Source organism: Momordica charantia, assembly GCF_013281855.1.
Source record: "Momordica charantia cultivar OHB3-1 chromosome 4 unlocalized genomic scaffold, Mcharantia_2.0 BLBB01000004.1, whole genome shotgun sequence".
In the NCBI taxonomy this organism is placed as follows: Eukaryota; Viridiplantae; Streptophyta; class Magnoliopsida; order Cucurbitales; family Cucurbitaceae; genus Momordica; species Momordica charantia.
The window spans coordinates 3,834,690-3,852,836 of record NW_028275162.1 but is presented as its reverse complement, the minus strand read 5'-3'; the positions used below and the strand labels follow the sequence as shown (position 1 = coordinate 3,852,836).

General features: G+C 29.2%; 1 protein-coding gene across 1 annotated transcript; it reads right to left on the bottom strand.

Moving 5' to 3' along the window:
- Window positions 1-14,800: 14,800 nt before the first annotated feature.
- On the bottom strand, window positions 14,801-15,738 carry LOC111007913 (protein RADIALIS-like 1). Its single transcript, XM_022280456.2, has 2 exons — window positions 15,370-15,738; window positions 14,801-14,973 (listed from the first exon to the last, which is right to left on the bottom strand). Exons 1-2 carry the CDS (start codon window positions 15,623-15,625, stop codon window positions 14,969-14,971), a joined length of 261 nt encoding a protein of 86 aa, XP_022136148.1. The 5' UTR covers window positions 15,626-15,738; the 3' UTR covers window positions 14,801-14,968.
- Between the last annotated feature and the right edge of the window lie 2,409 nt (window positions 15,739-18,147).

Sequence of the window (18,147 nt, the reverse complement as noted above, 5' to 3'; positions counted from 1 at the left end):
AATTAAAAAAAAAAAAAAGACCATGATGAATACAACCTTGATGATCATGGAGTGGACCTTAATCATTACCAAATGACTAATTTTTCTAATACAAAATTTATTACCTTTTTCAAGGATGTATAAACAATATATAACCAATAATTATATGTATTAAATAATTCACACCACATGGTGCTTATTATTTGGGTGTACTTTTTAAAAGGTTATCTTTTTATTTTCCTTTTCTAGATCTTACAATAAGATATCTCAATTCTACATGTCATATAGTTTTAAATTTGAATGTTCAAAGAGAGATAATATTTCTCCAAAATCTATTTTTTTTTTTTTGAAAAGAAGAAAAGATATATATGTTGTTGTCATGGAAGTTTCTTAATTACGACACTAAAGAGTTGACTTGAACAACTAGAAAATTTGACCAAAGATAAAAAACAAAAACAAAAAAAGGGATTTTTATAAAATAATAATATGGAATTGATATTGGAGTTTTGTGCAATGGTGTAAATGCAATTAGTTTTTTTTTTTTTTGGAAATGGTCTAAAAAAGAAAGGGATTTTGGTTGTTTGGGCAGAGAAAGAAACCATGTCTCTGCCAAGTTATGGCAGAACAGAATACAGTTGAAGAAATTGAAAAAAAAAAAATGAGAGAGAGAGAGGAAGAGAAAGGGCATCTGTGGAAAAATAAAATGGGAGATGTACTTTTAATATATATGGTAAGTTTGATGTGCGAGAGGAAGGTAGATCTGTTGCATTATGGCTTCAATGTGAGATGAAAACACGTGGGACCTCTCTCTTTCAAAATGTTTTTTTAGGACAACAAATAGGAGTGGGAAGACTCGAACTCATGATCGATAAGTGTCAATTATTGACGAACTAAGTTCATGTTGACAGAGAAAACTTATATGAACTTTATACCATTTTTTAAAATAACCTATATTTTACTCTTTTTTTTTTTGAGCTAGCAAAAGTAGCAAAACAACAAAATCTAAGGCTCAATCTAAGCATGTTAAGGATCTCGCATTAGATCAAGGGATTTAACAAGTTTTATAAGGTATTGGGACACTTCTCTTGTTGCTAATTAGTTTTGAGATGAAACTCATCTATTGTTGAGACGTTATTAGAACCTTATAAACTCAAACGAGCATCTGGTGTAAAAAAAATAAAAATGGGATTCAACCAAGATTGACTGGTGAGCCTAAAAGAGCTACAATGTTCCATTCATTACTAATTGATTTTGAGATGAAACTTCATGTCTATTAATATATCTGAAAATGTGGAAGGATTGGTAATATTAGAATAACTAAAAATCTTTGATCTTCAAGTATGGATCTATGGATAACTATGCCATGACTCATCTCAATAAAATTTTAACCCGTCTAAAATTTTTGTGACTATTTTTTAGAAAAAGAAAAGAACAAATAGATCTTGTAGGATTCTCGTAAATTCTTCGTCGCTCTTTTTGTTTCGTGAATAGCAATAACATTTAGGAATGTCCCAAATAAAGCATTTAGGTTTGATTTGAGAGTCTAAGAGATCTCTTGCTTGAGCATCTATGATTGAAGTGGGCATTGTTAGCGAATTAGTGTTCAAAAATAAAAAGTTTGTCTTTTGAGGTAAAAAATTTTAAAAACAAAGTTTTGTTTATATAAAATAAAACATTAAAAAAAAAAATGCTGTCTAAGTCGAATGTGTTTACATATTACCATCTGTGAAACTTGAATAAAATGTGTTGTTTTTCAATTAGTATGTTAAAAAATAAATTAAAATACATTCAAGAATCCTTTTAAAAGTAAGTAAATTTTAAAAGATAATACAGTTTTTAAAAATCAGTTTACAAAATAGGTTTGATCAATTTTTTTTTTTAATTTTAAATTAAGCAACATGTTGTAGTGGGAATTTTAACCATTTGAACTATATTCGATTAACGATTTGAAAATAACATTTCAACCATACATTTAAACCACTTTACATTTCTGTGTCAAAATATGATGCAACTTATTTATTGATTTTATATCACATTAAAAGATCTAATATAAAATTTAATAAAAGTTTGATAACTAAAATTGAGAATACCAAAGATACCATTGGTAATGTATTTCTAATTTTTATTTTTTTATTTATCTATATCTGTTGTTTTTTTTTTTATGAATGAAAATAGAACTGCACTGAGTAACTATTATTTATTTATTTATTTTTATAAAAAAAGAAGAGGATATATTTTTTTTGTGTGACAATGTATTGTTTCTCGTTGTTTAAAATTTTAAACTAAAGTTATTAATTTTTATATGACATTTAATCTTTTAATTAAATATTCAAAATTTTATGTTATATTTTTTACTTATTTTATAGGTCAATAATGATACAATAAAGTTTTTCTTTATCGAGAACCATAAATAAGAAATTTGATTTTGTTGTTTCCAAATTTCTTTTCCAAAATTTTTACACAATTTTGAAAATGTTTCTTAAAAAAGAGAAATGATAAACAAGAATGGTAAGCAAACCCTCATGCTTCTCAAAAATTGAAAATGAGAAACAAAAAATAAGAAACAAGATTTCTTGATCTGATATATATGTCTAATTGAATAATGTTCAGGTTGGCAATAAAAAACCCTTTTAATTTGAGATATCAAAATGAAGAATTAAGATTTTATGGTAAAATAATATTTGTGAGAGAAATTTCTATTTACATATCTTCTAAAGAGATTGATTATTTTTTGAAGCCATGATTTGTTTTCCACTTTTTCTATTCTCTTTTCTTTTTCCTTTTTCTTTATTAATTTTACTTTTGAAAAAAAATGTAAATATATATAATATAAAGTATGAAAGAACAATGTCATCGAAGTCATTTATTTATATAGTACTTGAATATTTATTCTAGAAAATAGGAAATTATTATTAGAACAATTTAAATCAAATCCATACTTTTGTAAATGTTTGAAAGTTTTTAAAAAATAATTTTAATAAAACGAAAACAAATAAAAAAATAAATTATAAATTTTGAAACATTGCATGGATTTTATAAAAGGCGGAATTTTATTTTCTAGGATTCTTCCTCCTTTTTTTTGGTGGAAAGAACCAAACAATAATTTCTCTCTTTACAGATTTTTTTTTCCTTTTAAAACTGAATCTTTTCCCTGATTTGTCATTGCATTTTGATGATTCTATGACCATCAAAGCCACTCCCACTCAAAGAATCACTTTTCCATAATATTTCAAATAATAATTGTTCATTGGATTCTAATTAAATTGTGTCATCTAATCCTTTTGATTAAGATCGTATGCTTTTGATGATACAATTAGAGTCCAAACTATAATCATTTTGTTCATTTTTCTTTTTATAATAAATTTGTTTGGAGATCATTACAAAAAAAGAAAAAGAGAGAATGTTTGGAGATTGTTCTTTACCTCTATTCCTTACAAAATAATATTTTATTTTATTATAGCTAACTTGAAAAAAAAAACTTACAAATATTTCTAAACGATAGAATGCTCAAAAACAACTATTATATGACCAATCCATTTTAGAAGAACACAAATGAAAGTTCCCTAGAGATGACGTAACAGCAAGATCCTCGAGTCTTGTGGTATAATCTATCATGAGATTTTGGGTTAAAAAACGACGCTGATTACAATTTTACTTAACGTAGACAAACCACACGACATTTTTTCAACAAAAATCAATTCTAGCTAGAGGGATTCTTCACATTGAATTGGATGCTCTCCATTTGCAAGGGAATCAACCTCCTCCTCAAACTATCCCTTAAGAATTCAATGTAGGAATCAATATTGATGGCCAATCCACAACCTCACATTTGGGGATTTGCCTTTAATACAAGAATTTTTTTTCTTTTCTTCTTCTAATACAACAACACCTTGGAGTAGGGTTTTAAGATATACGACTTTTTGGTCCCAGATTTAATACGAGTGATATTAAGTTGAATTGAGTGTATGAGAAAAGTTCTAATATTGATTTGGAAATTATGTTTGAAAATAATTTAACATGATAAATAATTTTAGATTCTTTTTAAAATTAAAAATAATTGAAAATATAAAATAGAATATTGATGGTTTCTAGGTCAATTGTTATTATATATTCTAAAAAAAAAGTCAATTGTTTTTAGATAATTATTATTAGATTTCACAAGTATAACTTAAATTAAATACGTTAGATTTTTTATATTATTATGTGGAATAAATAAATATTATCTTTACAACCAATTCTAGAATTAAAAGCATTATTAAAAGACAGTTTCAAAAGATTAGTTTGTAAAATTAATTCCGGAACCCATTTTCAAAAGATATATTCAATATATATCACCACTTTTAATTATTCAATTATTATTATTATTATAGTTTTGAATTCAATAAAATGTGAAGAAAGAGATTTAAACTTTCTATCTTCGAGAATATATATCTTAATCAGTTAATTATTATCATAGGTAGTACGTATAAAATACTACAAAATTTCCAATGTTCGTTATTGGCTACTTAATTTTGTCATAGTTTGTGACTTAACTATTTGAACACCTAAAATAGTACCAAACTCAATATATGCATGTAGTTAACACAAGACTTATATTAAATTTACTGTAGAAAATTTTATGCCAGAGACCAAAATATTTTTTTTAGACAAAGTTAAAGGCAAAACTATAAGATGCAAAACAAAATAAATTTAGTGATCAACTCAGAAAATAGGTCATATCAAGAGAAAATAAGCCAATATAAATAAGCTAAAAATAGGGAAAAAAACAGGGACAAAATAAATTTAATGATCAACTCAAACTAATTAAACTATTGATATTACACCTTCAATTTCAAAGTCCAATATTTAAAAAATGTTTGGAGAGATGCATTAAAGAGAGAAAAATCGTAAATATGATAATGGTGTTAGGCGGGAGTCGAGATGCTCTTTCCCATCCTCATCCTCCCATAAATTTTTAGTCTTTGTCTCCACTTCGTTTTTCGATTTTGAGAATCGAGGTCCAGGTTGAGGAATCCTCATTGAAGGAAGTGTGATCTTCGCGAGAAAAATTACCGGTTTAGTATTTAATTTTAAAAATAAATGAGTAATACATATATATAATTTATATATATTTTACTAAAAAAATTATTTTTACTGCTATAAATAATTAGTTTTAAAAAATATTTAATATTTAGTTTAGTAAAAGAGTTGCTAAAAATGTATGTTAGTTTATTAAAAAAAATGGAATGGGGACGGAGTCGGGTCGAGACATGGTGGAAAATTCATTCTTTGATCATTGAGTGAGAATCGAAACCTATAATCATTCTTTGTCAGATAGATAAAAAAACCTTTTAAAGAAAAAATTTAAAGAAAGAGAAAAGTTAGAAAAAATTTAGCGAGAGAAAGTTGAAGACAAAAATAGAAAATTATAGAGGCTGTAAAATTGAGAGCAAAAGACGGGTTAAAAGAAAGAAAAATAGAAAGAGAGGAAAATTATAGTGAGAAAAGATAGACAAAAAATTTCGAAATATATATTTATTAGAGAAAATAAATAAATAAAAAATTAAAGGTATAGTGAAAGAAGTTAAAACGAGAAAAAATTTAGATATATAAAAGTTGATGAAATATTTAAAGACGAAACTTGAGAGTGAGAAAAGTTTGAGAAGATATCAATTTTTAGAGAGAGAAAGTTAAGAGTGATATGTTAGAAAAAAAAGAAAGAATACAACTATAAAGAGATGAAAATTTTGGAGAAAGAAATAATAGTTTATATTCAAAGATAAAAAGAGAAATTTAGGCGGGAAAAACTTTTAGATCGATAAAGAAATTTGTTTGAGAAAAATATGTTAAAGAAAAAAAAAGTTGAACATTAGAAGATAAAATGAGCTTTTGAAAAACAAAAATTTATTTTCAAAAACTATTTTTTTGTTTCTAAAAATTACAAAGAATTTTAAAAACATTTTAAAGAAACCGGAAACACAAAGTTGAATTTGTTATAAAAAAAACCTATTTTTCAAAAATCAAAAACCAAAAATAGAAAACAAAATAATTATTAGAGAGAGTAAACTTTCAATTTTGTGTCTAATAATAAGTCTATGATTTATTAAACATTTTCTAAAATCTAAAAATCTTTTAGATACAAAATGCTAATAGTTTTTAAAAGTTCAAAAACATAAAAATTAGAAACAATTCATAAATGGGAGAGAATTTCACCATTTATACTCAAGTCACATATTTGTAAACAGTAATTTCAACCTACAAGGAAGCATTTACTTTTCACCAATAACAATCACAATTTTAAAAAATCATAAAAGTTTTCCAAATTGCCTTTTTTAAAACATCAAATCACATGATAATTTTAGGGTTTTCAAATGTATGCGTGTGTTTTTTTTGGAAAGTGGTTGGAAAAGAGACAATAAAGTATGGAGAGAGAAAGAGAGAGTCAACCACAATATTTTGTAGTGGTCAAACACTCTGCAAATCAGTCAATGTGGAGAGGCCAGTTAGTCCATTACTCTTGTCTCTCATGCAACAGAGGATCTCTCTCTCATCTTCTTATGAAAAAACCCTAAAAGACTTTGAAAATTATTCCACTCCCATCACTGCAAGGAAAAAAAAAAGACTTTTTCCTATGTTAAAAACGTCGAGAATGATTTCTCCGGATGAAAAATTTTCGTCAGAAAAATCGTCGGCCGAACGGATTTTCAAACGCTGGGATAAAGTTCACCTTTTTCGATTGTTTTCATAAAACGTCAGGATTCCATTTAATTTCCTAGTACCATGACCAAAATGAACTCCTGCTTCTATCATCTCTTCCAAATAGATGTTCCAATATTTTTCAATCAAAAGTACTACGTGAAATCTTCGTTTTTTTCCTATTTCTCTATCCCTATCCCGCGGGTACAATGTTTGAATCAACAAGAATTTGGTTTTGTTTACGAACTTGATGTTGATAAATTCACAGATTTAGAAATTCAAGGCATAACTTGTAATCATGCACTTCATATTCACATGGAGTTCGCTCCCAGAAATATAGCCATCCCCACCCCCTCATGTCCTCCAAAAGTGGAACAAGTATATTAAAGTGCATTCGATTGATTCAATATCGATGAGCCTAGAAAAGAGAATTGAGGATTGGAACGAGCGTGGGCCGGTTCAATGGCCCTATACAAATTATCAGTTTTTGATCCCTCCGATCCTGTTCTTGATCCAATGTGGAGACAAGGTAGGTTCGTTATACCCTTTACGACTCAAAGGTGTTGAGAGAAGTGATTTTTTCCGACATTTTTTTGCGCGTCGAAAATAAAAACGTTAGGAAATTTTTTTTCCTTGTAGTGCATGCCCCATCATAGATTCCACAATCATGTGCTCATAGCTTCTTTCTCTATTCCCATGTATATTTCTTTGCCCTAACCCTAATCATATACTTTATTACGGTTTTAATAAGTATGAACTTACAAGGGATCAAAGTGTAAAATTTGAATAGATTCTACCTGAATTGTGTAGATGAACGAGTCACATAAACTTGTTTATGTAGATTGTGTGTTTGGTTTGAAAGTTTATGCTATAGGGAAAAAAATATTAATGTGAGAGATGAGTAATAGAAATACGGTTGGAACGAAACAACAGGATCTTTTCAGATAGGAGAAAATCTATATCCAACTTATGTGAAGATATTAAAATTTCGGCATCTCATTGGTCTACAAAATCCTTTCTCTTTTGTAATTATGATGTAAGCACTATATCTTTGAATTGGAGCGCTTTTATCTAATGCCTCCTTTTTTGTGTGTATATTCCTCACATACATCAATGAAATGGAATTAGTTCCTCTTTTAAAAAAAATAATAATAGAAATACGATCTTTAGTAGTTTGAGTTTATTAGCGAGCTTGCAAAACGGCTTATAATCTCGATTTCACATCCCTAAACTTTATAAATTAACCCGATAAGAAAAAAGTTTGTTCTATTTGGGTTGAATTTTTCAATTGAGCTGGTCACGTGAATCCATGGGTTTGTTTCTGAATTTTTAATTATATATAGAAACATATAGATTAACTTAAAAACTATTCCATTACTATTAATTACTATATTCATTCTTGTAGAGTTAGTTATATATTAAAAAGAATAGAAAATTTTTCTAGGATCAAATGCCCTTCGATCCTAAATTAGATTAGAGATGGTGTCAAGCAAAGTTGAGAAGTGAGAAAGATTTATGTCTTCTAACAATGAATCTCGAATTCCCGAAAATAGAAGCGGAATAATTATTATTAATCTGTCATTGTCACTATTGTGACTAGTCTATTAAGAAAAGTGACCTCTGACTTGGTGTTGTTTACGGTTGTCTTCCATTTGTTGATTAACTAAAAAGGTGATAATTATTTTGGGCATTGTCTTCCCCTTAAGCTTGGAATTGACTTCTTTGAGGACCTATGCACGTGGCTAGCACCATAAAGAGGAATATGAATTAGATCTCAATCTACTATGCTAGAGAAGTTGACGTATTCATCTACCTTCTTTTGTTAAAAAAATGACATATTCGTTGTTCTTCTTTGTTGCACAGTAAGTTTTGCTAGACAGTCCTAATCATCTCACGCGATTTTTATCAACATTCGCTAAATAAACATACAATTATTCGACGCATCAAGTATATTTTATTTAACTAATCGATCTGAAATTTGACCGACACTTAAAATTTCGAAAGAGCTAGCTTTCTCATCTTTCCATTCCCTCAGCTTTTTCCTTTGCTTTTCCATCCTCCGACGTTGATGTCTTTCTGAAAGTTAAAAATGGGAAAAAAAAATAAACAAAAAGTAAATGATAAGGTGAGTCAACGCGAAATTTAGCTGAATGTGGACCACTTGGCTTCGCTCCAATGGCAGTCCATGAGAACCCATGAGCATGAAGAAATATATGCAGTGGTTGGAGCCGTTGGATCAAAATCCTACGGTCCTATAAATTGTTCGAAACTTCGAGGAGAAGTTGAAAAACCACCCTTAAATTTACATGTTACATCACGCCCTCTGATATCCCATCTCTTTTTGAATGCTTCTCGGGATGATATCAAAACGGTTGCTTCATCTTGGTCCTCTAAATTGATCAATCTTTTTACTTAAACTATGCTTGAGCTTGTTAAGGACAACGGTACCCCGAGTACCCCACGTATACCGAGCCTCCCCTCAAGTAGTCACTCATCCGTCTACTCTCGGACCCGAACGAGGCACAACCTGATAGAGCACACCTACGGATTACACCATGACCACACCTTTCGAGACTCACCACTTACCACTGGTTAAGGACAACGGTACCCCGAGTACCCCACGTATCTCCATAATGGTATGATATTGTCCGCTTTGGGCATAGCCCTCACGGCTTTACTTTTGGTTTCACCCAAAAGGCCTCATACCAACGGAGATAATTGTCCTCTCTTATATCCCATGATCATTCCCTTCCCTAGCCAATGTGGGACTTTGTTTGCAATCACCTTACAAACCCAACAATCCTCCCCTCAAACAAAGTACCACCGAGCCTCCCCTCAAGTAGTCACTCATCCGTCTACTCTCGGACCCAACAGAGCTGACATACTCTAAACTATTAGAATGATAACAAGATTTTATCCACTTGAACTATGCTTGAGCTGACATAAATTATTTATAGTTACACTAATGATGCTCACGATTTTATATTTTTTTTAATACACAACATATGAGGTGGGGATCAAACTTACGATCTCTTAGTTGGAGATATATACAAATTACCGCTGAGCTATGTTCACTTTGACACGATTTTATAGTATAGAAGTTAGGTTGACGAGAGATAAATTTAAAAATTATATATTTATTGGATATGTATTCATTACAACCAATCACATAGGTGGATATCATATTTAATAATTTTTGGAATTTGAACTGATTCAATTTGGTGAAATTAAAATGAACAGTAAGATGAAATTTTCTTAAATTAAAATAGAATAAAATAATACTGAGACAGAGATCAGGGTCTAATATATATATGTTTTTAATTTTAAAATAAACCAGATATACTACTGACGACCTTTCACGTAGATATTCCACCACTTTAATATTTTATTTGTTTATTTTTAACAGATAAATTGATATATAGAATATTTTGATAAAAAGAAGATATATATACATATATATATATATAATATTATTACTGGAATCCACTTCTGGAATAATAATAAAATATGATAAATGAATAATTTTTATTTTAACTTCTTTCAGGATAGTTTCTTGAAATTATTTTCTACCCTTTTAATTTCTTTTTAGGATCTTTTTGTTTATTATTATTATTATTTTGGTAGAGCTAGTATGTATAGAAACTGAAATTTTAATTTAAAGTAAATAATTGATAACTTTGAGACACGCTCTTAGCTTCTTCTTCTTTTTAGTACAACACGAGGGGTGGAGAATTGAACTCACAACCTCTTGGTTGGAATATATGCCAATTATCGCATGCTCACTATGACGAGAAAGCTACACGAGTTTGATGATGGTTATGCGACGATATGGTTTGAGCACACCGAGATGATAATCATACAATAAGCAATGCTATCATATATGAATCAAGTATTCGAAACAGGGTAAAGTTATGAGTGAATAAAAACATGTATTAGAAGAGTTTTTATGAGATAATTATCTAATATTTTATTACAAACAATGTGACTGAGCCACACAAGGTGCATCTGAAGTTTGAGGCCAAATAATTTATACTCACAAACATCAATTAATGGCCATCAGATTATTATTACTTTTTTTTTTTTTGGCAAAGGATCCAAAATATTTTCTCTCTCCATTGAGGCAAATAATATAATTTTTAGAATATAAATGAATTGACTGTTAATTGCACATTAAGAAAGGAATCGGGTGTTTCAAAAAAAAAAAAATAAGAAAAAAAGGGAAAAAGAAAAAGAAAGGAATCAGGGGTATTTTAGGGTTTTCATCTAACTTAAAGTATATAATTATTTAGATTTTTTTTTCTAAACCTAGAAAGGGAAGGAAGAGAAAAGTTTGGTTATATAAATTAATGCATTGTCAATGAGTGGCTAAGCACACACTGATTTTCTTCTACAATTACTTGTAATATTTAATGCAAAAAAAATCTAGATCCAACTGCCCAATGGAAAGTCACATAAGATTTCAATGTGAATATGGGAACCATACATTTAATTATTTTATTATATAATAAAGTGTGTATTTATATATTTTTCCTTCAAAATATATATATATATATATATATATATATTTGACTTCAATCTGGATTGGAATTTGAACCTCGTATACATGTATGTATATAAAGTGAGAATATTGACATATAGCAAAATAAATCTTGTCATATTTTCATATATTGGTCAATATAAAATAGTAAATATTTGCAAGACAATAATTTTCTTATTATGATTGATGTGGTGTGACTTTACAGGTGATTAATATATACACACATATGTGAAATATTATAAATGTTAGTTTTGAATATTGCTCTCATCCTTGAAATTTTATAATTTATTTTATGTTAGTTTTTGAGAGCTGTTTTAGATGATTTTAATTTGGATATTGAACCATGCCTTTTTTTTTAGTTGTTTTTTTAGTACAACATGAGGGTGGGATCGAACTCACAACTTCTTGATTGGAAATATATACCAATTACCGTTGATCAATGCTCGCTTTGACTTTTTTTGGGTTGTTATTATTATTGGAAATATATACCAATTACGGTTGAGCAAGACTCGCTATATATCAATTACGGTTGAGCAAGGCTCGCTTTGACTTTTTTTGGATTATTATTGTTATCAAGTTTTTGTATTGCACGTGACAAAAATCTAAGTAATACTGGATGAATTTGCTCTCTCTTTAAAAATAACATTTATTTGGTTTGACTTTTATATTCAGAATGGATGAATTTGAGTTTTTTGTAATGTAAAACAAAAATTAACTAACAAATACTCAAACAAGTTTGTGCGAAAGTTTAGAAACAAAAGAAAAAAAAGTGTAAGGATGAGAATCAAAATTGTATATTTGTGAAAATTCAATGCTACTTTTTTATAAAAAGGTAAAGAATTCTAAATAATTTATAAATTAGTCTAGGTTCTAGTGGTCATATTTCTATTTTTAAAAATGGTAATATTATTATTATTATTATTATGTGGGGTTGGACCAAAAAAAAAAAAAAAGGAAGAGAAATCTTGTTCTCCAAACCTTAGGTCTAAATTTTGTTTAGTGATAAAAAAAAACCATATTCACTAAATGTGATGAATAAAAAAAAGACTCATTTGAAAAGTTCTTAAACCATATTTATATGTGGAAAATTTTTGTCGAATATTATAAATGTGAGAATTCAAATTTGAGTTTGAAAATATAAAAATGCCTAATCACTTGAAATTTGTTGAGACAGAAATATATGAAATATATTTATTAGATGGTTTACACAATTTTAATATATGGATCAAAAGCCCACACTCAAATGGGTCATATGGATGAATAATTACACAAAAGCCAAAAATAAACTTAGCACTTGGACTTGGACCTTACTTTCATATATAAAAAATATATGACAAATACATATATAAAAAAATGGAATTAATACATAGATGCTCTATTTAGAAATCGTAATTACATAGAAGGATGAAAAATTATAGAATTTATACTCTTATCATGAAACAATCCTAATTAGATGGTACCCATAACACAAATTAATAGTATATCTTTAGGACCCATCTCAATCTTAAATAATTATTAAAATTTAGAATTGGTAAATTGGGGGTCAAATCCCGCTAATGGTACCTTCCAAAATTAAAAAAAATCTCAAAATCCCAAAAAATCCATCCATTTTCGAAACTCACCATTTTCTTCTTCCTCATTTTTCTTTTCTTCCTCCGACCGTCGGTTTTCCTTCCTCCGACCATCCGTTCCTCTTCTTCGACCCTTCGTTCCTCTTCTCCGACCGTCTGCCTTCCTCTCGGGCCGACTCCGCTTTTCTTTGTCGCAAGAGCCTTTCATCTCTGACCGCCTTCGAAAAGAGATTTCCATCGGTTCTTATTCTCCAGGTGTTTCTGCTTGCCTTCGTCTCCGGCCGACGTTAGCCTACCTTCATCTCTGACCGCCTCAATTTTTCTCAGTCGCCAGAACAGTCCATTTCCAGATTGAAAGGTTTGGAAGGGATGTTTTCAATTTCTGATTTGGCGTGGAATATTGTATATGTGAGGATAACTATAATAAATGTAAATGTAATAAATAAGGTTAAAATCAGAATTAAAATAAAATCCTACCACTAAAAATCTAAAAATATAAAAATAGAAAAATTTAGACATTTGTGTAAATAAATTTCTAAAACAATCTCTGACATATCTCAAAAAAAAATTCATTAAATTTAGCAGTGAAATTATTATTGTCATTATTATTTTTAAGACTTGTGGCTAATTTTATATGGTTGGACGATGATATCATTTGTAGGAGCATCGGTTTTTCTTGCTATATATGTTCGATGATCGATGTTTGTTTGTTTTTTTTTTGTTTTTTTTTTAATTTTTAAATTCTCTCTTTTTGAGAGGCTATATTTGGACGAAGATCAATTTTGGTAGTGTTTGAATTTAGTGTGATTGGTTGGTTGGTTTTTAGCAAATTTCTAATTTGGTTTTGAGGGGTACTAATTTAACTATCTTTTAATACTAATTTCATTGCTTATAAAAAAATATGTTGAAATATTATTTGGTATATCTTATTTTCGGATTTTATTTATTTTAATCCATATATTTTAAAATGTCCATTTTGATCCATACTTTCAAATTTTGTCAATTTTTTATCCCTATATATACTTTTGAAACGTCTTTGTTGGTTTTTGTATTCTAGAAAATGATAATTTGGTTCCTGTATGCAAAATTATAACACAAATTCTCATACATAACAAAAAACTTAAAGGCTATGCAAATATTTCATCAATATTTCAAGAAGTGTACTGAGCGTAGTATTATTTTGAAGTTGCGGTAGAAAAACATAAGATAAAAAAAAAAAAGCAAAAGGACTAAAACCATTCTTTTTAAATACATTGACTAAAATGAAACCTTTTGAAATACGAAAATCAAAATGGAAAAAAGTATAAACCTTGACAACTTAAAAAGAATGAATGCGTATAGCTTAGTGGTTAAGACATTTTGCTAATTTTTTAGAGGTTAAAGATTCAATTCTCAATTCTCATATATATTTATTCTACTAAAATAAAGTATAATTAACTTGTTAAAATATATATCCTGACTAAAAGGTCACAAATTTAAATCTCCAAAACTTCACATATTATTATATACTTAAAAAATGACAAAAGATTATAAGTATATGGATTAAAAACCTAAATAATTCTTTAACATTGTCGTTTTATATAAGTTAATTTGCATTTGTTTTTAATGTTAAATATGTTGGGTTTGTAAGGTGATTGCAAACAAAGTCCCACTTGGCTAGGAAATAGAATGATCATGGATATATAAGGGAGAGACAATTACTCCATTGGTATGAGGCCTTTTGGGTGAAACCAAAAGCCAAGCCGTAAGGGCTATGTCCAAAGCGGACAATATCATGCCATGTGGAGAGATTTAAATTGATTAAGACATATATTTTTGACTAAAAAGTCAGAGATTTTAATCCACCTCTACGTTTGGTTAAGGAAAAAAGAAAAAAAGGATGTATGATCAATGATTATATATTTTGTACTATAAAACTACGAAATGAAGAATCTTTCCAAATTTGGATTTTAAACCCTTCTAAGAAAATTTGGATATTTATTCAAGACATTCCTTATAGATATGAATGCCATATACATACCATAAGTACAAAACCAAATCTCTCCTCTTTGAGAGGAACAAAATTTCAAAATAAAACTCTTCTTTATTCTTTGAGTAGTACAATTACATTTAAAGGGTTACATATAGGAAGAAAATTCAAATGCTTCTTTCTTCTTTTATTCTTCCAGCTACTGCACCAGCTGGTTCAATGATTAGCTCTTGTTTCTCATCCTGAGAGAAAAAAAAACTGTTAAATCTGGGAGCTCTTAATCCTCAAATAAGTTCGGTTCAAATTCATTCAAATAATGTAGAAGATCAATGTCAATATAAGAGAATCTCAAATATATGATTAGGTGTCGTGACATAAATTTGAAGTATAAAAAAGCCGAAATGTGTGAGCATTGTGACATTATCGTGACATTTTTTTACGTCGTCAAAGGGCAAGTACTAACTAGGGAAGAGAGTGAGTCCCATGATATATAATGGACACTTATATCCACTAGTATGAGGTCTTTTGGGTGAAACTAAAAGTTAAGCCGTAACCCTATGGAGATACGAGGGATACTTGGAATACCATTGTTCTTAACAAATCTTTATTAATATTCTAACGTAAAGACTACCATATACCTCTTTTTGTCGGAAAATCATCATCGTTCGAGGTTTGATAGGGGAAGGGAACATGACCGGATTCGATATGCTTGACATCCTCCACAAGAAGTTGGTAGTGCCTCTTGACTTCCTCTTCAGTTTTCTCTCCAACAGCCTTTGCAACATTCAGCCATCGCTCGGGCGTGTCTTGATCATACACTGCCAAAGCCTCTTCAAACGCCTTGTTTTGCATTGCAGTCCATGCACTCGACCCACGAGACGACATTGAAGCCATTGACAATAATGCTTCCAAATACAAAACACAAAAAGGAAGCTTTTGATGAAGTTATGAGAAAACAAGAAGGTTGGAAAGAGGACTCAAAAGTTTGCAAGGAAAAGAATGATGTGTGTGCCAAAAGAACTGGGGAGTTGGGGGCTCTTTATAAGCAAGAAGCCAATAGGGTTTATAGGTGGGGTGACTCCTAGTTGGGCAATGGGAAATCTTTTGCATTGGAAAAGGGAATTTTAATGATTTGGGTCCTTAGGAAACCACAAGATGAAGTAAGAACAAAAAAAATATGGTAGAAACAATTGGAGATTGTAGAATCAGTCCCTCTTTCAGAAAGGGCTTTGCTTTTTAGAAAATACTTCACATTTGTTGAAAAAAATTTACATGTTACGTTTCTTTCTCTTAGTTGTCAAATATTTAATGGCGGTAAGAACACTATAAGTCCTCATCGATATAGAGCCAAATATTTTCCTTTTTTTCCCATCCCGGCCAAAAGAACAAGAAATTGTAATGGAATTTGTGAGAAGTTAATTAGATGAGGGGCTAACAATCTAGATATGGTTGGTTGTAATATTCTCTGTAATCAGAAGTGTTCAATGAGGTTGAATGTCTCTTGCTAATATTTGTTGTGTTGACAAGTACTAATATAGTTGATGAAGAATTAAGTATTGTTTATAAGGTTGACATCAATATAATTACTTGAGAGATGAGTAGTGGAAGAAGGTTTTATATGTTGGTCTATCATAGATATATTTCGAAATTTTCGCCATTCCACAAATGAAGAACGTTTTTTTGTTGTATTTGAATTAGATCCATATATTATAAACCTTTGTTAGATTCCTTATCTAATGGTGACTTTTTTGAGTATCTAATGTAAGATCGTTAACAATAATCCTACGAATATGATCTATGCCAAGTGTTAAATATGAATAAACTACCACTCAATTCAAAAGCTTAAGCTTATAGATTGGATAAATTTAATTCATATTTGAATATCTCGACACCAAGAAAGCTAAAGCAAGATAGAAGTATACTCTTAATATATCTCCATCAACATTAATTGATGTGCAGTCACATATTTTACTTTTTTTTTTACTGTATTTGCAATTTTTTTTAATACAACATGTGTGGTGAGAGATCGAACTCACAACCTCTCAGTTGAAGATATATACCAATTACAATTGTGCTGTACTCGCTTTGGCACAATTTATTTTTTGAACTATGTTATTTTGTAATATGAGATTTTGCTAGCTGCCAAATCTATATTTATATATGGTGTGTTTGAGAGTGATTTTAGTATGACCAAAATCACTTTTGCCCAAAAATCACTTCCCTTTCCAGTGATCATGTTTGACAAATTAAAAAATGTTAAGTATCACACATTGAAAAGGAAAGAGACCTTACAATGGTTTATAATAGACATGGGCTACTCCTCTCGTTGCCAATTGATTTTGGGATGGAACCCCATAAATTTTAATAAAAAATTGATTTTAGAAAAATTTAAAATCACTTTTAGATTGATTTTTAAGGTAACATTTGCAAGGTAATTTTGGAAAATCAATTATAATTAAATCTCTTTTTTCAAAATCACTCATTCTACCATCACTCCCAAACACACCCTTAATTTATACATATATCAAATTATTTACGTCGTATTTAGAACCCTATATTAGGGTGTAAGAAGTGAATTCTAAATATGATGAATAGGAAGAGGATAATATCAAGAAAACTAATTACTATTTTATCTATCTACAAACACTGAACAGTCTCTCAAAGAATGTACTAAATAATACAAAAAGATGACATAAATCCTATAAATATATTTCTTGGTCCTCTGTAAATTTTGACACACTCAAAGAAATAATCTTTTGCATTTTTCAAAGATAGTTTTTGACAGTTTCTATATATTTCCCATTATTACCACACACCTGTATTACAAAGTGAAATAAAGCAATTCCTATGTGATTTCATTTTGATTCATGATGATATATTTAAAAAGGAAAAGAAAAAATACTCTTTCATGATGATCAATAAGTTTTTTTCTCTCTTATTAAAAAAAAATATTTTTGGTTTTTCAAAACTTAGCAATTAGATCTAACTATCAACTAAGCCTACTTTCGATCGACATGTATTTAAAAGTATTACGATTCAAACAAGGGTAAAATAAGAGGAGCTAGTAATCTATGTCTATTATAAATTTAGGTCCTCTTCTTTTCAATGTGGGATCCTTAATTAACATGCTCCCTCAAGATCGTGGCTATTTTTGGCTCATCGATCTTAGCCTCGTTTTAGCATTTTAAGCTCTTCATGGGATTTTATCTCAAAACCAATGTCTATTATAAACTATTGTAAGATCCATTTTCTTTTCAATATAAGATCCTTAACATAAACATCAGAATTATATAATGAGTTGAGCTATATATATGAATAAAGGGTTTCTGTCTTTTTTTCAATTATTATTAAAGTAGCATACCTCATTTGGAATTTAAAGCCTAGATAATTCATTCTCTTCAAAAGGAGTATTTTCT